Source organism: Hyaena hyaena, unplaced genomic scaffold (assembly GCF_003009895.1).
Source record: "Hyaena hyaena isolate Hyena2069 unplaced genomic scaffold, ASM300989v1 scaffold_36, whole genome shotgun sequence".
Taxonomy (NCBI): Eukaryota; Metazoa; Chordata; class Mammalia; order Carnivora; family Hyaenidae; genus Hyaena; species Hyaena hyaena.
The window spans coordinates 3,213,076-3,234,703 of record NW_024080668.1 but is presented as its reverse complement, the minus strand read 5'-3'; the positions used below and the strand labels follow the sequence as shown (position 1 = coordinate 3,234,703).

Genomic DNA, 21,628 nt, shown 5'->3' with positions numbered 1-21,628 from the left:
GGATGGGGACACTGTGGAAGATAGGAGTGGATAGAAGCTGGAGACAAATGAAGCTTGATTGCTTGTCAGGTAGAGTACAGAGTTCTGATGCTAGAGACTGGGAATCTGGGTGATGCCATTTTCACCTCTCCCACGCATGTGCACACACAGGCATGTGCACACACAGGCACATGCCACACTGATCCACCCCAGTAAGCTAAGTAGCACCACCTAGTAGAGAATGGAGCCACTATACCAAGCCCCGCTCAGCTGCACCAACCAAGCCCTAGAGGACCACTTACAAGTCCCTCTGCCTGCTTAGTGTATGGACTATAAAGTGCTTCATAGTTTGACTTCTGGGGGAAACTGGATGTAATTTCATTCTCTTCACTAGTCCATCTGTTTTTTAAGAGTGTGTGTGTGTGTGTGTGTGTGTGTTTTCTCAGATCCAGAGAGAAGAACATTTATCTTTCCATTTTATAGTTTTTTAATTTCTGCTATTTTTNCCTTCCCTCCTTCCTTCCTTCCTTCCTTCCTTCCTTCCTTCCTTCCTTCCTTCCTTCCTTCCCTCCCTCCCTCCCTCTCTCCCTCTGTCTCTCTTTCTTTGAAATTTTAAGGCCAGTTTATTAAGCTGAATGATGAAAGCTATCAGAAGAATATTCTCCTGAAAATTATTTTTTTTCCTAGAAAAATCAACACCTCTGCACAGCCACAGAGGGTGTGGCAGTCAGGGCTCTCTGCAGTGAGGGGTAGTCCGCTAGTCCGTCAGGTAGGTCTCTGGGTGAACAAGATTGTAGTCCAGGTCATCCTCCTCATCCTCAGGATGAGTCCAGGTCATCCTCCAAGTCTTCCATTTCCTGATACAGAGTTTCATCCACCTCTACCTTGGTTCTAGCATCTTCTGAAAACTGGATGTGTCAAGATTATGATCTGTTTCAGTGTTTCAAATAGCTGTTTCCCACATAATGTATTCTTTCCTGCTCATTCTCCTTCTTGCATTCATTTCTTTTAATTTCTAAGAGTTCTGTGTCAAACTTGGCCTTCCAACTTAATTTTTCTCATTCGTAATAGGGTGCCATGAAATAATTGCTTTTCAGCTTTCTCTGCTTCTTTTTCGGTTTTGTTTCTTCTCTTCCAGGTGTTTTTTTTTGTTTGTTTTGTTTTTATGTTTGTTTATTTTGAGAGAGGGAGCATGCGTGAGGTGGGCGGGGGCTGAGGGGGAAGGGAGAGGATATATCCCAAGCAGGCACTGCATGGCCAGTACTGAGCCCAGTGTGGGGCTTGAGCCCATGAACCCTGAGATCATGACCTGAGCCGAAATCAGGAGTCGTACATTTAACCAAATGAGCCATGCTGGCGTCCCTCTTGCAGTTTTTATTTGATCTATTTCATTTAACTTTTCTCACACAGCTGTCACTAAAGATCATCACCGTACCAAGGTTTCCTTCTACCTGGAATACTAATTGTTTTAAAATGTCTGAGCCATCATTATCTTGCAGATTTTCCCCATGAGATGATTTCGTAGAGGGGCTTCATCTGGGTATTTTTCACTGTATATAAACTTGAGGGGTAGTCTGGGCAGTTTCTTCATTTTCTCCAGCCTCAGATGTAAGAGTAATTGTGAAACTGGGTGGATTTTCTGATAATACTGGTTAATGACACTCTCAAGTCCCTCTTCAGTCACTCCCTTCTTGTCCTCACAGCACAGCTGTACTGCTGGTGAGCGAGAACATGAACAGGACTGGGGCTTGAGGGAGTAGCTGAGAGACCCTTGCCTGTGAAAGGAGTCAGGGTGGGCGGACTCCAGAGCCTCCAGCTCGTGCTGCGTGCTGTTCCTCCATACTCTGTCATTGTGGCCTCGCTGCCGCCCCTGGACCTCCCAGCCACCAGGTGGCATGCTGCAGCGGGGCCCCAGTGCCCTGGGAGAGCTGGCAACAGCCGGGTAGGTGCAGGTGCAGAGTCTGGCTGGGAGGCCCTGGGCCCAAAGTCAGGCCGGGCCCGGTAAGCAACAGTTGGGCGTTTTCATCATGATTGGATGTTGAATTTTATCAAGTGTTTTTTCAGCAACTATAGAGATGATCATGTGATTTTTTTTTTTTCCCATTTTGGTGATATGGTATATCACATTGACTGATGTGTGAATATTGAACCATCTTTGCATTCCTGGAATAATCCTCTACCTGATGTGGCTTCCAGTGTTACTTACTATTTGTCACATAGAAACAGCCCAAATGAAGGTCCAAAGAGCAGAGACAGATGTAGTTTTGAATACTGTGTTCATGTCTTCTCCACAGGATAGGTGGGTGTAGCGTATAATACCTCATATCTAAGTAGCCATCAGACAGAAAAGAGATGAGTGTAGAGCATTTTCCCAGAACCTTGGTGAGACCAAGGAAATGGCTAGTTGCCTAATACCAGTTCTTTCTCCATTGCCCCATTCTGAATTTTGGCTAAAGGTGACTGTCAAGAGGTTATGGTGTTATGTCAGATGACTGGCCAGGGTGTATACACCAGTCTTGTAGTGCTGTGAGTACAGTTAGTGCCTCAGTGAACTTCCAGATCGTTATATGGATCTTGGAGGTTGCCACCAAATAGTCAGAACTGGGAATATATATATTCATTGACAAGGGTCTATTAGACGTGCCTGCTGGAAATAAAGTGTCATTCAGCAAACCTTAAGTTAACTGAGACCTGGAGAGGTTACCTGACGTTTTGCTTTAATGTTTTCTTTGCTAAGATGGATGCCCTCCACTTGTCACTTGTGCTGGAACATCCTATGGGCCACCAGAGGTTCTGCCTCCCTCACCCCCCACTCCTGCTTTGCGTGGACCCATCTGATGTCTTTTGGACTGAATTGTTTGGGGAGTGAAGGGAAAAAAGAGCTTTGTATTATTTTTGATAATTCCTTTCCCTTTTAGAAGATTAATACTGCCCGAAGTGAGGGAGGTGAGACTGGGTGCTTGGATTTAAGAGTCAGGGCATGGGGCATCTGGATGGCTTAGTCGGTTGAGCGTCCGACTTCAGCTCAAGTCATGATCTCATGGTTCATGGGTTCAAGCCCCGCATCGGCCTCTATGCTGACAACTCAAAGCTTGGAGCCTGCTTTAGATTCTGTCTCCCTCTCTCACTGCCCCTCCTCCACTCATGCTGTGTTTCTCTCTGTCTCAGTAATAATAAACATTAAAAAAATTTAAGAGTCAGGGCATAGTCATTCCTTCATCCACAAAAGAGTATTTACTGAGCGCTTTCTGTGGTACCATCCTAAAAACTGGAGATTCAGCAGTTAGATGAAGGTCTATCTTCAAGAGACTGATGTTCTAGTGGAGTATGACACCCAGCACATACCTCCTGTGTCCATCTTTCTTATTTGGAAAAGAGATAAATGTATACTGAGCACTACTGACTGAACATAAGTGTCCCTCACCCTATTTCCTATTCAAGTGTATCAAAGAACTGTCACATTTTTTTAATACTTGTTTTTGAGAGAGAAACAGGTAAAGCATGAGTGGAGGAGGGGCAGAGAGAGACAGACCCACAGAATCTGAAACTGGCTCCAGGCTCTGAATGGTCAGCAGAGAGCCCGATGCAGGGCTTGAACTCATGAACTATATGATCATGACCTGAGCCAAAGTCAGGATGCTTAACCAACTGAGACACCCAGGTGCCCCAGAACTGCCACATTTTTTATGTGTACCAGCTTTTTGAGCAGTTCTTAAACGGCTTGATATGGGACTATAGGTTGAGAATGGCAAAGAAGAAGCCTTGAAGGGACTCTGAGGTCTCTTCAGAACTGGAGATGGCTGTAAATGGCCAACTCTGCTGCAGAAAATTGGTCACTGAAATATGAACAGAGCGCAGGAGAGCGAGAGATGGAGACCAAGAGAGGATGCCAGCTTTAAAAAGAAGGAACTTGAAATGTATTTAGACTACAGGTTCACGGGGATATTAATGTTGGGATAGATGGATAGACAGATAAAAGAGAAAACCCTCCTGTTTTCTAGGATGTTTTGTTTTTTACATGAAAAATTGGCCCAGCATTTCATTTGTGCCCGTTGAACTGGGAGGCAGTCTTCCATTGACGTCAGCAAGGGCAGATTGAAATCTCCACAGCAGAACGTGCCCTGGCCTTGATAAATAGGGCTGGTAATTGAATTAGAAAACATTCTGAGCTGTCAGCTAATTATGCTTTTCAGGCAATTGCTTTGTCCACGTCTTTCATCCTTGAATTGCTTGAGTGATTTTCTCACTGGGAGAGGGGAAGTCGGCTTCCATGACTGAAGCACGTATTTTGCATCTGTCTCTCTAAATTATGCTTCCTGTGCTTCCTTAGGGCAATACTTTGGCATTTCACATCATTACAGACATTGTTGCAGGAGTTTTGATAGACATTAGTTTTGTTCTCATTTGTATTTTAGTCTAATCTTTGTTTCCAGGTCCATGAGTATGCACACACATGTTATTCGAGCGCTCAACTGCTCTTTTCTTTCACAAAGGCAAATAACCAATTTGACTTCCCTTTTTCTGGCAACACTAAAACAGTTCAAAATGACCCAGTCATGCTTAGCATATTAAAACTGTTGATGGTAAAGAAATTAATTTAGAATAGCAGATATACTGTTAGAAGTGAAGAATGCAAGCCAACTTGTCTTTGGGTTTAAAAAAACAATCATCATACACATAGGTGTGTATATTGACTGTTTCTTCATCTTCTAGAAGATAGTAATGGCTGTAGATATGAAAGGTAGCAATGCTCTTAAAGACTACAAACAGAATCTGCAGGAGAAAAGATTTATCTTCTAATAAGGTTTTCTTCCTCCTAATACCAAACTGATGATAGATTCTTAGCTTCTGCTTCTATAGAGTCGTCACCTTTTATATAGTTTTGTGTTCAGGCTTAACTAGAAAGGCCTTTGTGCTTCCTGAACACGAGGATAGAATTGGCAACATGGTTATTGCAAACGACACAGACAGCTGGACTTTGAATTCCCTATTGAGAGTAGGAACCTTTTGTTCACCATTGTTTTTCTAACCCATTATTTGACATGGTGCTCAGTCACTGGTGGCTGAACTGAATTGAAGTCAGGTCTTATTTGTATAAAATCCCTGCCTCACTCTCTTCCTTCTCCCTCGTCCCCTCCCTGCCTTCCATTCATTCATCCATCCATCCAACACATTTTCTTCAGCACTTTCTACATGCCCGACACTGTGCTTTTGGCAAAATAAAACAGACTTGGTCCCAGAAATCTTTGGTGGATGGTATGGGAGATAGACCATAAACAAGTTAGCCAACAAATACATGTATGATTACAAACTGTGAGGAGTGTAACAGAAACACAAGGTACACTGAAAGAGATTAACTGATAGAAGTGGAAACCTAAGGTTTCCTAGGATGGTTTCAAGACCTTTCTAGCAGGGAGCCAAGTTGGTGGAGCAGCATGGAAGTTCTCTGCTTTTCTTGTCCCTGAAATGCAGCTAGATCAGCATCAAACCATTTTGCACACCTAGAAAATTGATCTGAGGATTAACGACAATCTGCACAACTTGAGCCATAGAACTCAGCAGGTACGCGACACGAAGAGGTGAGAGATGAGAGACAGAAGGTGAGAGGGTGGAGAGAGAATCGGTGAAGGGTAGGGAGTGGTATTTGTGGACAGAAGACAGCGAAAGGGGAAGGGGGAGAGTACAGGAAAATCACTTCCCTGAAAGCAGCTGGAAAGAGAGAGAAAGGATGGAAGCACCATAATTACGTGAATAAGAAAGGGAGAAAGGAGGAAGCAGAGAGTTTCAATATCATTAGGACTCTATAAATAGGGCAGAGCAGCATTGGAAATTCCGCAGCCCAATACCTGGCGGTGCTCTGGTGAGAAGGGCAAATCCCAGGAGCAGGCAGTGAGGTCTGAGGGGTCTGTGAGCCACATGGGGAAAAGTTGTTCCCCTGCAAGGAGGGCATTTGGGACGGCCTCCCCGCAGGCAGATGTCCCAGCAGACCCTGGAGAACAGGATTGGAACAAAATGCCAGGGTGTGGTGAAACCTGATGCAGGTTGTGTATTGTAATATACCATAATCCCTGAAATGCTGCTGCTACATGATTGCACAAACATATTCTGGGACAAGCCAGCATTCAGCCACAACCTCTGACCCTCTATAGCAGTGTGATTGCAGGGACATTCCCGGGGGCAACCTGGCATCTGGCCATTGCTTGGTGAGGCTCTTCCCCAGAGGATTGGAGAGGGTCCAAGCCGCAGGGCCCTCAGATATGAGGCGTTTGGAAACACAGCCCCATCTGAGATAAAATTCATGAGGGAGGGGCCTCCTGGCTGGCTGACAGTTTGGATGGGGACACTGTGGAAGATAGGAGTGGATAGAAGCTGGAGACAAATGAAGCTTGATTGCTTGTCAGGTAGAGTACAGAGTTCTGATGCTAGAGACTGGGAATCTGGGTGATGCCATTTTCACCTCTCCCACGCATGTGCACACACAGGCATGTGCACACACAGGCACATGCCACACTGATCCACCCCAGTAAGCTAAGTAGCACCACCTAGTAGAGAATGGAGCCACTATACCAAGCCCCGCTCAGCTGCACCAACCAAGCCCTAGAGGACCACTTACAAGTCCCTCTGCCTGCTTAGTGTATGGACTATAAAGTGCTTCATAGTTTGACTTCTGGGGGAAACTGGATGTAATTTCATTCTCTTCACTAGTCCATCTGTTTTTTAAGAGTGTGTGTGTGTGTGTGTGTGTGTGTTTTCTCAGATCCAGAGAGAAGAACATTTATCTTTCCATTTTATAGTTTTTTAATTTCTGCTATTTTTTTATTTTTTTGGAAATTTATTTTTTTATTCTTTTACCTTTTCCAATTCATTTTGTTCTACTGTATACATATTCTTAATTTTTAAATGTTGTTAAATTTTTTTTCTTTTCTTTCCCTTTTTTCTCTATTCGGTCAACCTTCTTCCAACACCAGACCAAAATATACCTAGGATCTAGTTTCCTTTATTTGATTTTTTGGTGGTGTTTTTAATCTTTTTAATTATAATTTTTTATTTTATTCTTTTTCTTTCCCCAAAATGACAAAATGAAGGCATTCACCCCAAAAGAAAGAACAGGAAGAAGTGGCAGCCAGGGACTTAACACATATACAAGCAAGATGTCTGAACTAGAATTTAGAATCATGATAATAAGCATACTAGCTGGGGTTGAAAAAACTATAGAATCCTTTTCTACAGAGATAAGAGATCAGGTCTAGTCAGGACGAAATTAAAAATGCTATCACTGAGATGCAATCTTGAATTGATATGACAGCAGCAAGAATGGATGAAGCAGAGCAGTGAATCAGTGATATAGAAGACAAAATTATGAAGACTAATGAAGCAGAAAAAGGGTAACTAAGGTAAATGAGCACGATATAAGAATTAGAGAACTTAGTGACTCACTAAAAGGGAATAACATCCAAATCCTAGGAATCCCAGAAGATGGAGACAAAAAGTGGTAGTATGTTTATGCAAGCAAATCATAGCAGAAAATTTTCCTAACCTGAAGAAAGACACAGATACCAAAATCCAAGAAGCACGGAGAACTGCCATTAGATGCAACAAAAACCAATAATCAACAAGGTGAATCATAGTCAAATTCACAAAATACACAAACAATTATGAAAGCAAGGGGGAAAAAGGTCCTTAACTTATAAGGGAAGACAGATCAGGTTCGCAGCAGACCTATCCGCAGAACCTTGACAGGCCAGAAAGGAGTGGCAGGATATAGTCAGCATGCCAAAATGTAAAAATATGCAGCCAAGAATTCTTTATCCAGCAAGGCTGTCATTCAGAATAGAAGGAGAGAGAGTTTCCCAGACAAAAGCTACAGGAATTTGTGACCACTAAACCAGCCCTGCAAGAAATTTTAAGGGGACTCTCTGAGAGAACAGATGAGACAAAACAAAACAAAACAAAAAAGAACAAAAGCAACAAGGACTAGAAAGGACCAGAGAACACCACCAGAAACTCCAGTTCTACAGGTAACACAATGGCAGTAAATTCAGATCTTTCTGTACTCGTTCTAAATGTCAACCATCAAAAGGCTCCAATCAAAAGATACAGGGTAACAGAATGGATAAGAAAACAAGATCCAACCGTATCCTGTTTAGAAGAGACCCATTTTAGACTTAAGGTTGAAAGTAGGGGGATGGAGAACCATCTATCATGCTAATGGTTGCCAAAAGAAAGCCAGAGCAGCCATAGTGATAACAGACTAGACTTTAAAATAAAGACTAAAAAATATAAAGAAGAACATTATATCATAATTAAGATGACTGTCCACCAAGAAGATCTAACAGTTATAAACATTTATGCCCCCAATGTGGAAGACCCAAATACATAAATCAATCACAAACAGACTCAATGATCATACAATAATAGTAGGGGACTTCAACACCCCACTTAGAGCAATGGACAGATCATCTAAAAAGAAAATCAACAAGAAACCATGGCTTTGAATGACACACTGGACCAGATGGACTTAACAGTTATATTCAGAACATTTCATCCTAAAGCAGCAGTATACATATTTTTCTGGAGTGCACATGGAACATTCTCCAGAACAGATCACATACTGGGTAACAAATCAGCCCTTGACAAGTTCAAAAAGATTGGGATCATACCTTGCTTGTTTTCAGACCACGGTGTTAGGAAACTCAAAATAAACTAGAAGAAAACATTTGGAAATGCAACAGATACTTGGAGATTAAAGAACATCCTACTGAAGAATGAATGGGTTAACCAGGAAATTAAAGAGGGAATTGAAAAGTACACAGAAGGCAATGAAAATAACATGACAGCCTGAAACCTCTGGGATGTGGCAAAGGAGATCATAAGAGGGAAGTATATAGCTGTACAGGTCTTCCTTAAGAAGGAAGAAAGGTCTCAGATATACAACCTAAGTTTACACCTTAAAGAGCTGGAAAAAGAACATCACATAAAACCCCAAACCAGCAGAAGACAGGAAATAATAAAGATGAGAGTGGAAATCAATGCTTCGGAGGGAAAAAAAAAAAAAAAAAAAAAAAAAAAAAAAAAAAAAAAAAAAAAAAAAAAAAAAAAAAAAAAAAAAAAAAAAAAAAAAAAAACCACATCTGTGAAACCAGAAGCTAGTTCTTTGAAAGAATTAACAAAATTGATAAACCCCAAGCCAGTTTGATCAAAAAGAAAAAGGACCCAAATAAATAAGAAAATGAAAGAAGAGAGATCACAACCAACACTGCAGAAATACAAACAATAATGAGAGAATATTATGAGCAATTAAATGCCAATAAATTGGGCAATCTGGAAGAAATGGACAAATGTTTAGAAACACATAAACTATCAAAACTGAAATAGGAAGAAATTGAGAATTTGAACAGACCCATAACCAGTAAAGAAATTGAATTAGTAATAAAAATTCTCCCATAAACCAGAGTCCAGGGCCAGATGGTTTTACAGGGGAATTCTACCAAACATTTAAAGAAGAGTTAACACCTATTCTTTTGAAGCTGTTCCAAAAAAATAGAAATGGAAAGACTTCCAGACTCAGTCTATGAGACCAACATTCCCTTGATTCCAAAACCAAAGACCCCACTCAAAAGGATAACTGTAGACCAGTTTTCCTGATGAACACGGATGCAGAAATTCTCAACAAGATACCCGCCAACTAGATCCAATAATACAGTAAAAGAATTATTCACCATGATCAAGTGGGATTTATACCTGGAATGCATGGCTGGTTCAATATCCACAAATCGATCAACATGATACTTCATGCTAATAATAGAAAGGACAAGAACCACATGATCCTCTCAAAAGATACAGAGAAAACATTTGAGAAAATACAGCATCCTTTGTTGATAAAAACCCTCAAGAAAGGGATAGAAGGAACATACCTCAAGTTCATAAAAGCCATATTTGAAAGACCTGTTGCTAGTATCATCCTCAGTGGAGAAAAATGGAGAGCTTCCTCCTAAACTTAGGAACACAACATAGTACTGGAAATCCTAGCCTCAGCAATCAGACAATGCAGAGAAATAAAAGGCATCTAAATCAGCAAGGAGGAAGTCAAACTTTCACTCTTCACAGACATGATATTCTATATGGAAAACCCAAAAGATTCCACCAAAAAACTGCTAGAACTGATCCATGAATTCAGCAAAGTCGTAGGATATAAAATCGATGCACAGAAATCGGTTGCATGGCTACACACCAGACATGAAGCAGCAGAAAAAGAAATCAAGGAATTGATTCCATTTACAATTGTACCAAAACCCATAAAATATCTAGGAATAAACCTAAGCAAAGAGATGAAAAACCTATACACTGAAAACTATAGAAAGCTTATGAAAGAAATTGAAGAAGGCAAAAAAAAAAAAAAGGGGGGGGCATTCCATGCTCATGGATTGAAAGAAAAATATTGTTAAAATGTTGATCCTACCCAAAGTAATCCATATATTCAGTACAATCCCTATCAAAATAACACCAGCATTCTTCACAGAGCTAGAACAAACAATCGTAAAATTTGTGTGGAACCAGAAAAGACCCCAAATAGGCAAAGCACTCCTGAAAAAGAAAACCAAAGCTTAAGGCATCACAATTCTGGACTTTGTAGTCAAGATGTACTACAAAGCTGTAATAATGAAGATAGTATGGTATTGGCACAAAATCAGACACTTAGATCAATGGACCAGAATAGAGAGCCCTGGAATGGACCTGTAAACATATGGCCAAGTAATCTTTGACAAAGCAGGAAAGAATATCCAATGGAAAAAAGACAGCCTCTTTAACAGATCGTGTTGGGAGAACTGGACAGTGACATGAAGAAGAATGGATCTGGACCACTTTCTTACACCATACACAAAAATAAAATGGATGGAAGACCTAAACGTAAGACAGGAAGCTATCAAAATCATAGAGGAGAAAGCAGGCACAAACCTCTTTGACCTTGGCCACAGCAACTTCTTACTCAACATGTCTCCAGAGGCAAGAGAAATAAAAGCAAAAATGAACTATTGGGACTTCATCAAGATGATAAACATATGCACAGAGAAGGAACCAATCAGCAAAACCAAAAGGCAATCAAAGGAATGGGAGAAGATATTTGTAAATGATGTATCAGATAAAGGGCTAGTATCCAAAATCTATAAAGAACTTCTCAAACTCAACACCCAAAAAACAAGTAATCCAGTGAAGAAATGGGCAAAAGGCACGAATAGACACTTTTCCAAAGAAGACATCCAGATGGCAAACAGACACATGAAAAAAAGTTCAACATCACTCATCATAGAAATACATATCAAAAGCACAGTGAGATACCACCTCACACCTGTCAGAATGGCTAAAATTAACTCAGGCAATGACAGATGCTGGTGAGGATGCAGAGAATGAAGAGCCTTTTGCTTTGCTGGTAGGAATGCAAACTGGTGTGGCCACTTTACAAAAACAGTATGGAGATTCCTCAAAAAATTAAAAATAGAACTACCCTATGACCTGGAAATTGCACTACTAGGTGTTTGCCCAAAAGATACAGATGAGCTGTTTCAAAGGGGCCCATGTACCCCAGTGTTTATAGTAGAGCTATCGACAATAGCTAAAGTATGGAAAGAACCCAAATGTCCATCAACAGATTGAATGGATAAAGATGTGTATATGTATACAATGGAGTATTACTCATCAAATGGAATGAAATTTTCCTGTTTGCAACAACATGGATGGAACTAGAGCATGTTATGCTAAGTGAAATTAGAGAGATACACATATCATATGACCTTACTCCTGTGGAATTTAAGATATAAAACAGATGAACAGAAAGGAAGGGAGGCAAAAATAATATAAAAACACTTGTTGGGATGAACACTGGATGTTGTACATAGGATATGAATGACTGGATTCTACCCCTGAAATCATTATTGCACGATATGCTAACCTGGATGTAAATTTTAAAAAACAATAAATGTGTATTTAAAAAAAGCCCTCTTGAAGGTTGCCTTTAAGATGAAGAATGAAAACTGAGTTGGACTTAGTCATGAGAACAGGGTGGAAGAGTGCTCCAGGGAAAGGAGGGAAGGCATGTGAAGGCCACAGGGTAGGGAGGGTCGGAGAGGTAGCTGCCATGGTGGGTGTGTAGTGGGCGAGGAGGGAAATGTGCAAGGTGAGGTGAGGCAGGTCAGGGCTAGATCTTCTAGAGCTTTGTAGACCATGAGAAAGAGTTTGGATTTTATTCCAGCCATTTTCTGGCTGGTGCTGAGTGGGCAGAGCATTTAACCTGAGAGGGTTGTAGATTTGGTTATGAATGGGGAAGTTGCCTTTCTGTTTAGTATATCTTGGAAATGTTGGATGAGTAAAATGAGGTAAGATAAGTAAATGTGTCTTCCACACCCATGCAACCCTCCGTGTTTGTCCTTGCTTCTCACTGTGTATATTATCATTTTGAACTTTGGTTATCACCTTTTGTTATGCTGTGCCGTGGTTATGTATCATTTAGATGGTTTCTTCCAACTAGATCATTAGCTCTTTGAGAACTGAAACTTTGGTGTGCTCAGGGCCAGCACACAAAGCCCTACACAGAGTAAGCACATAGGGGGTTTTTTGTTGTTGTTTAAGGATTTGACATTTATTTAAAAAATTGTCTACTGGTTTTTTAAAAACTATTACATGTAATATGTTTCCCCTGCTTTTGTATATGTTGGAAATTTTCTTTTGTAACAAACGGAAAACAACGTAGAGTGTTAAAAAAGCAGTGTGGCTTAAAGTATAAAGTAAAATCCTTTTCATAGGGATTGCATAGTCTTTGTTTTAGTATTGTTAAAATTGCCTATCCAAGTGGCTCTGCAGATTTCACGGTGGCATTATCTGTTTCCTAAATCCTCACCAGTGTTTGATTGTTGGATTCTGCTAGATTTTGATTTCTGTAAACCTGATTATTGAGAAATTGTGCCTAGATTGACATTTCCCTCATTACAGGTAAAGTTGAATATTACTTTCTATGTTTAGTTAGCTATTTGTGTTTCTTTTTAAAAAATTATTGTTAACATTTATTTTTTTAATTTTTATTTTTTTTAATGTTTTCTTTATTTCTAGGAGAGAGAGAGAGACAGCGTGAGCAGGGGAGGGTCAGAGAGAGAGGGAGTCACAGACTGAAACAGGCTACAGGCTCTGAGCTGGCAGTCAGCACAGAGCCCGACGCGGGGCTCGAGCCCACGAACCGCGAGATCATGACCTAAGCGAAAGTCGGACGCTTAACCGACTAAGCCACCCAGGCGCCCCTGTTAACATTTATTTTTGAGAGACAGAGTGCAAGTGGGGGAGGGGCAGAGAGAGAGAGAGACACAGAATCTGAAGCAGGTTCCAGGCTCTGAGCTGTCAGCACAGAGCCTGATGCGGGGCTCAAACCCACAAATGATGAGATCTTGACCTTAGGTGAAGTCAGATGCTCAGCTGACTGAGCCACCCCTAGCCATTTACATTTCTTTTCTCTGTTCATATTCTTTGTCATTTTTCCTTACTGAGTCATTTGTCCTTGACTGCAGGAGTGCTTCATATACTCTAGCTACTAATCCTCTCTGATGTCTTACAAATATTTTGTCCCAATCTCCTTTATCTTTATACCTTTCTTCAGTGCCTTTTGTATTCAACAGTAATATATAGTGGCCCTTCTTCCATTTCAGGGCAGTCAGTGTTTTTGGTGATGTCCCACATATGTCCCAAGATCTCTTTTAGAATTTCTGGGCATGATTTATCAGCATACCAAGAAAAATACTCCCATCACCATGGACTGTCTTGACCCAGTAGACACTTAATTTTTTACATTCTTTAGCTTATTTTTTAAATAACATAAGAATAAAAGGATAGGTGAACAACCTCTTCATTTAAAATCTTAATTTAAATGTAGCGACCCTGACTCTTTGTTCCAAATTCTCCTGTTTGGAATAGATGTATCTAAATATAAACATACCCAAAATGGATGTCTCTCAAAGTAGGAGCCATGCATGAACGTGGAATATATCCATCTTGAAACTACTGGTCCCAGACTTTAAATCTATCTCCAGTAGGTTCTAGCTAATTGCTCCTGGTTCTTCTCTCTCTTGCATCATCAAAATGCAATACTAGACTTTTTTTTAAACCCTTTAATGGCTCATAATTTTCTCGAAGAGATTATAGCTATTTTCTTTGCTTCGCAACTCAGACATTTTCATTTTTGGATTTATTAGACGTCAGATGATCCATTGAATTTGTATGTTTCTTTCTCATATATACCTTTTCTGTCACCTTTGTATACTAACCTGTCTTCAGCATTTGTCCATTTATGAACTGTATCAAATCAAACTTGGCCCACAGGAACAAAAGGTGAAAAAATCTGGTGATGTGCTTTTTAGCATAACAAAATGGTCTGGCAGGTTCTCGTTGGAAAATACTGAATGATGAAGTCCTTCCTGTGGAATGACTAACAACCGAATGAGAATCCCTTGTTTTCTTTTTGTTCTGAGAGATCTATTGCTTGCTCATCAGTTCTTGAGTTTGAGAAGATTCATCCTTCGATACTGTGTAGTATGTTGTCATCTGAAGACTCACCCTCAAGTTTTACTTAGGGTCAGTGTCCCTGTCCTCCATAGCGTCTCAGGTGCTGCTGTTCTTTGTCTCTTTACATCCATCTTCTGATTTGTCTAATGATTGTGACACATCTCCCTCTGTCCGTTGTCTTCTCAGTGCGCTTATGGACAGAAAAATTTTTAAATTCTGAATTCTCATCTGTGCTCAATGAAAGCTAAAAGCAGACTACCAAGATAGTGTCTCAAGTCTTAAACCTCATTGAAAGATGATGTAATAATTTGGGCAATGAGATTAGAAAATTGCAGGATGATGCAATGGTGATTATTTTTGCATCACCCTTTTTGGTGATTTTAATCATTTTCCTTTGTCTTATTAGTGTTTTTTTTAAATTATTATTTGCAAATAACCTGAGATGGAGGAGAAAAAATCCCCCACCAAAATCCTATAATATAGCTTAAATTTATAAAAGGTTGCAGTGGACCCGTATGTAATTACAAGACAGAATGAGTTTTATTCTATTTTTAAAAATAAGCATAATTTCTCTTTGTTCTTAGGAAAAATCTAAAACAAAACCATGAAATAACGGCCTTCCCATATAGTAAGGAATTGTTCAGAAAAGAGTGAAAAAGTCAAACTGGGCCCAGCAGCCCCCGTGTTCTCCTGGAGCTGCCTGAAGGACTGAGCTGGCCGGAAATACATACCTACTGTGCTCACAAAACTCTTACTGCCGAGTCCAATGGAACGGAAGTGACACCTAATTAGTCTTAGCCTGTCTTTACTACCCTCAGGCCGCAGGAGTTTGCTCTGGCTTACAGCCTTCTGTTCTGACCTCCCCTCTCTCTGTGCAGCATGGGCAGAAGGAATAAACTGGCTGCTTTCTGACGGAGCTGGGTGCGCCCCCCCTTCTCCCCCACCGTCTTTCTGTTAACCGGTCTGCTTTATCTCGGGTGTCTCTCTTCTAAGCCTCTTTTCTCTCAAAGCCCTCGAACTGTTAGCTGCTGAATGCAGCACGTCTGTGTTGAGCACCGAGCACTGCCAGCGTCCCATTCGGGACGAATCTACGAGGTGTGTATGCCAAGCACGATATCATTGTGTGCAGGCACTGCGGGAGTCTGCCAAACCCGAGGGCAGGCTGCCCGTACAAATGCCACGTTGACATGACATTTACAAGTTTAGAGTCTGGAAGAGGACTGGCAGCGGAGCACTCCTCAGCTGCCTCGTTTTGGGTGGCGGTAACCGCGCCAGCTTTGGGTTTTTAGACTCTGAAAGCATCGTCAAGAAGTAAGACTTCATATAGAATTCGAAACCGTCACTGCCATATTTTCTAGGAAGTGATGAATTTGGTCAGCCTGTTTCTGGAATGTGGATAAACCCTCGTGCAGGGTGAAAGTGCAGAACCTGGAATCAAATCTGGGTTTGAGCGAGGGTGCCGTCACTTACCGCATGATCCTGAGCAAATCCGTCTGCATGAACCTCAGCTGCCCACCTATAAAGTAGAGATACTAACACTTTGCTCATGGGGAACTAGGGTGAATTAAATATTTCCAAACGTGTAAGCACTTTTTCAGTGCTTCTCCGATTGTGAGTGCTCAGTAATGTGAGCACATTTTCACATTGTTCAGAAGCTCATGAGAAATTCAAGTTTTGAGCTGTTTCTATGTTTTAGTAACAAGCGGGTATATTCCAGCCTTCCAGGGACATGAGCCTGTGGGGACACTCTCTCTGTGACTCAGGCGTTGCCGGCACACTGCACTGGAAGCCTAGGAGGGAGTCTTCTTTCTCTAGGGAAACTTAGAGCTGGAATCAGGATCATTTGAGCATTTGGCAGAATGCAGAAACCATTTGGGTGGTAAGAATTTATTCCAGTAATAGACCTTTGACCTGGAGCTTTTCTGTGGCATAGTCTCTGCAAAGGGAAGGCCTTAGGCTATTCTGAAGGGTGTTCTGCAGCTTATTAGGGACATGGTCTTTTCGGTGTTGACAACAAAGTACTTGGTCTTGATGATGTCTCTTCATGATCTAGTAGATAAAGGACAGGGGTTTTTGTTTTGTTGTTTTTTCTACATATACAGAATACGATCCTTACCACTGTTCATCATTTCAACACTGTAAGTTCTCTCCAATGATAAAATTCTCTTTTCTTTCTCATTTTTCAGATCTTCAAAGTTGCTGCGGGCATTCTACATCCCCTTCCTGTCAGATCAGTACACAGAGTATGCAAACTACACCATCCTCAAACCCCGGAAAGCAAAGCAAATCAGGAAGAAGAGTGGAGGTTAGCAACATGCCTGTGGCCCCAAAGGACGACCATCCTGTTAACTAGCGACTTCACTGACAGGACGCCCTCCAGATCATCGTTTGTAATGTTTGTAATAAAGGCTGTCTGACACAGGAGTCTGGAATCCGGGTGCTTTGGGCTGGTCCGAGTCATTCCCATTCACGTCTTGTCCGTGTCTCTCTCCTGCATGTGAACTTTTGGCAGCTAGGCAGAGAAAGGCCCTAAAGTCTGGTAGGTTTGTTGCTCTACATCTTACTTACTTTTCCTCTGTTCGATATTTACTAGACCGCAGAAGAGCAGAGCCACCTCACAGGAAGAATTGAGAACCCCTGAATTGGATGGCTGCGTTAGGCTGTGTCTCCATACTCTGGCCTGGCGTCTGAGAACTTGCAAGCCCGTCTTGGGCCACATGGGCTTCTCCACCAAAGCTGTCTGGCAGCTGCTAGCAGACGTTATTCAAATCCTAGTGCTCAAAACGAGCACAGCCTAATTGCCAACCTACATGTCCTTTTCACCTCGTGCAGGACTCAGCTTCCCTAAAGCACTTCACAGGACGAGGACCCTGTCCTGGAGATATCTCAGGAAAACGGCAACCGTTTGAGGAACTGTGACCTAATTTCGTTATGTAGGATGCCTCTTCCTCTCAGTTTATTTCCTGTACAACAAACTGTGACTGTGTTCAGTTCTAGCATGCTGTTCCTTGATTTCAAGACTTTTCTGTATCAAAGTATCAAGAGATTAGACCATAACTGTACAGGACATATTTGGAGAAAATTAATTTGGTCACTTGGTAGGTAGGTGTGGATGATCTCACATTTTTAAGTAATGTACTTTGAGGCCATTTCTGAGGAAATTAAGAATTTTTTTTTAAACCCTAGTGGAAAAGGCCAGTGTATATTTATAGCACCTATTTTTGAGTCTATCTATTGCAAAGCACATTCTGCATGGGGGCACTTCTACTCAAATAGGCAATGATAAAGGACCTAATTAAAGTGTAGTGAGTATATACTGTTACTTTACATACAGTATTTCACAGCTGAGAAAGCACTTTCACATGATCTCATTTGGTCCTCACAGTCACAGTGTGAGGCAGACTAGACAAGTGGTTTTGTCCCCATTTTACAGATGATGAAACAGGCTTTGGGGGTGGGGCGGGGGGAAGGTCAAGTGGCTTGCCCAAGGCCACAGTCCATCACAGAGCTGGGATTAGAACCCGGGGTCCTCAACTTCTTACCTAGTGCCCTTCCATACTTTCTCTCTTGACTCTGAAGACATTACTTGAAAGAATGACGATGTTGGCTAGAGACCTGACTGATCGTGTACCTTTCTATTTTAAGGAAGAATTTTATCTGTATTTCTTTGAGTTCCTCAGAGCCTCCATTCTGCCTGTGGGTTAGACCATCACAGTAGCACGCTGTGACGCGGCCCGGCCTGTGTCAGGGAACTTGTGCTCTTGTTTGGAAGCCCTGCTCCCTTGCGGCCACACAGGATGTCTTATCAGTTCCATTTCTACACAGTCAATCTGGGGTCCTGGTATGGGTGCCTTATTTCCCTAAGGTAATCGTGTCTAGTAATCTGCACAGACGAGCAAGTGGTTTTTCAGAATTTTCATCCTTCATTTTCCAAAGAGAAGGGCTTTTCAACAGGAACTGACCCCAAGAGAGGAGAAAGGAAGTCCCAGGGGAAGAAATGGCTAGTCAACATAGAAAAGTCTCTTCCTTGTCGGAGTCCCTCTCCTGGGCTTTCCAGACTGAGGGTGAAGCGCTGGAGAGGAAACAGGTCTAGACACTGCAGAACAGTAACCGGAGAGCGGAGATAAAGTGGGGTCCCGCTTCCTGCTTTAAAGATTTCTGGTATTTAATTCTCCATACTTGTTCACTGCTTTCCAAGGCAAATGTTGGCACGTGTGGTCTGACTACGGGGTAGGGGTTTTCAGTGAGCCCTCTGGCCACACCTGCGGTAACTGCACTGTCTTCCCTGATGGCTAAAGCCCTCTGCTTTTTACAGGAAAATGAGTCCCATGATGGAGGTCCCTGGTGAGTAGCTTTTTTCCTAATCAGAGTGATACAGTGCTAGTCTCATGTATCACCTTGCATGTTAAAAACCCCGAAACTTTCTAAGAACTTCCTGTAATAGAGCACATAAAAGATCACAATTGATCAAAGGATTCCTTGGGGATATCAGGTCCTATCCCTTTTGAAACCTGGTTTTGGTTTCCTCTGTTCTAAGTACATCTTTAGTGAGAGCACAATAAATTATGGGACACTGTGCCAAATGCTGTGGGTAAGGGATGTATAAATGAATGTTTTTCATTGTGAAAATGAGTATTTTTCACGTGATGTTATATAAACACATTTTTGAGAAATTTCCATCTCAGCAGTACAGGGAGGCCAGCTGTGCCTGGGAAAAGGTTTCAAAACACCCGGTCAGACAAGCAGTTCTCCTCTGGAGCATCCGAGTTGAGCATGAGCTAACTGCTCTGCTCACTCTATGGATGAAGTACCTGAGGGATGAAGTATCCCTTTGCACAGATAGTTGAGTATTGAGGAATGAAAGACTGCAGATTATTTGTAATAAACTTTGATGATGGAGCTGAATGAGAGAGTAGGTGTGCTTGTATTTGACAGTTTCAGGGCTTTCTGATTTCTGAAGTTTATTTTTGGTAATCTGTACATGGGGCTCAAACTCACAGCCCTGAGACCAAGAGTCATATGCCCTTCCCGCTGAGCCAGCCAGACGCTCCCCTGATCTACCTTAAGCAGCCTTATCTGAATCCTAGATCTTATGACACTGAGTCCCATTACTGACCCAGACAGTGTGCTAGGCATCTATTATCAAAGTGTACCTGGCACTTGGTGGCTGTCATCTGATAAGACTGAAGACCAGACATTTTAATCTCTTGGGATAATCAGAAAATGGGAGCCCATACTCTTTATTACTGAATTCAACTTTAGAAACAGATTGGTTTAAATCAGGGTGGTTCTTGATCTCAACCATTTACTTGGGTCTTTTTTTTTTTTTTTTAATTTATTTTATTTTTTTTTTACAAATAGTTTATTGTACTTGGGTCATTTTTTTCTAGTTTGGAGTTCTGGGAAAGAACCTTAAAAACTCACGTGGTTTTGTAGCATTACGTCTGGAGCAACTGCTTGGGCAACACACCAGTGGCAATCCTTTGTTGTGCTTTGCATTTCATGGGATTTGAAATAAGAATTCACTGTGATTATGCTGTCTTCTAGCCAGTGTCAGGCAGCTCTGCTTTAATTTGGTTATTTTTTCCGAAGAGGAAAAAGAGACTCAATTTTAGTCTTTGCCTCCACAGCCTATTAAAGCTCATGTGTTAATTCATTCTTATGTTACTACATTAAATGCCTTGAGTAAATGGATAGATGGACATGTGCTCAGCTTTATTCTTTTGCAACAGAAAGAAGAGATTTCAGAGGCTCTCTGGTGTTTTGGTAAATCTAAATGAATGTTGCCTTTAATTCTTCCAGTATATATATAACCATGTAATTCATGCTGCAGATGAAATCAGGAAGCAGTGCAGTGTTGAAGCAAGAGTATTGTCCAGTTCATTTGTCTTCCTGATCCTTGCACTTTATTCCACCTGTCACTATTTATGTCTCATACGTGTGTTTTCTGTGAAAGAAAAAGTTAAATAAATCTTGGCAATTTGATTTTCCTCTTCTTAGGGTGATATTTTCTCTTTTGCTTCTAGCTTTTAAATCTTTGGTGGAGATTGAAACTCAACTCCTTGCATCTCCCCTACTCTTTAAAAATTTTTTTTTTAACATTTATTTTTGAGAGACCAAGACAGAGCGTGAGCAGGGGAGGGGCGGAGAGAGAGGGTGACCCAAAACCCAAAGCAGGTTCCAGGCTCTGAGCTGTGAGCACAGAGCCCATTGTGGGTCTCAAGCTCACAAACTGTGAGATCGTGACCTGAGCCAGTCAGACACTTAACTGACTGAGCCACCCAAGTGCCTCGGCATCTCCCCTACCCTTACCCTGCCTTCCTATAGGCCAAAGAGCCCAGAATGTTTCTTCCAAAAACTCTAGGAAGAGGCCTTTGTGAAAGCCACTGAGGGTTAGTTTATTGTACTCGCGGAAAAAGCAAGCATAGTGGGAATTACTTCAGTGTGTTAGTGTTGTGCCTAAGAAGTGATCGATCTCCGGATCCATCTTCTATTTTTTGGATTAAAAATCTCTGGACTGTGACAGTCTTAGCATTCATAGAAGTGTGGATCTGGTAATTATTTAATTTTTATCTATTTTGAGAGAGAGAGAGAGACAGTGTCACAGAACTAAGAGCAGGCTCCAGGCTCCACACTGTCAGCACAGACTCGAACTCATGAACTGTGAGATCATGACCTGAGCCAAAGTCTGATGCTTAACCGACTGAGCCAGCCAGGTGCCCCTCCCTTTTTATGTTTTCATATTATTTATTTACTTTTTTTTCATGTTTATTTTGAGAGTGCGTATGTATGAGTGGTGAGGGGCAGAGAGAATCCCAAGCAGGCTCTGTGCTGTCAGTGGGGCTTGATCTCATGAACTGTGAGATCATGACCTGAGCCCAAACCAAGGGTTGGACACTTAACCAACTAAGCCACCCAGGTACTTTGGATCTAGTAGCATTTAACGTTTAGGTAATTTCCACCTTTGTTGGAGGTTGTTAGGAGGAGTAAAACTTTTTGTGAATGAATTCCTAACATCATTTCTGTACTGTGTACCTAGAGCCAATAACTTCTAGTAGTTTTCTGGTTTTATAAAATAGGTTATCCGTTTTCTTTCTATAGGACCCAA

At 41.5% G+C, this 21,628-nt stretch overlaps 1 protein-coding gene and 1 pseudogene across 3 annotated transcripts in view; one reads left to right on the top strand and one right to left on the bottom strand.

The window, feature by feature from the left end:
* Window positions 1-20,505, top strand: part of ALG9 (ALG9 alpha-1,2-mannosyltransferase) — a 103,344-nt gene extending 82,839 nt beyond the window's left edge. For all 3 annotated transcript variants that reach the window (XM_039229213.1, XM_039229212.1, XM_039229214.1), the window contains exon 15: window positions 16,707-20,505. In XM_039229213.1, the coding sequence (XP_039085144.1) occupies window positions 16,707-16,830 (124 nt within the window). In that variant the 3' untranslated portion in view covers window positions 16,831-20,505. The remainder of the gene's footprint in view (window positions 1-16,706) is intronic.
* Window positions 737-16,646, bottom strand: LOC120229846 (annotated as a pseudogene).
* Window positions 20,506-21,628: the final 1,123 nt, after the last annotated feature.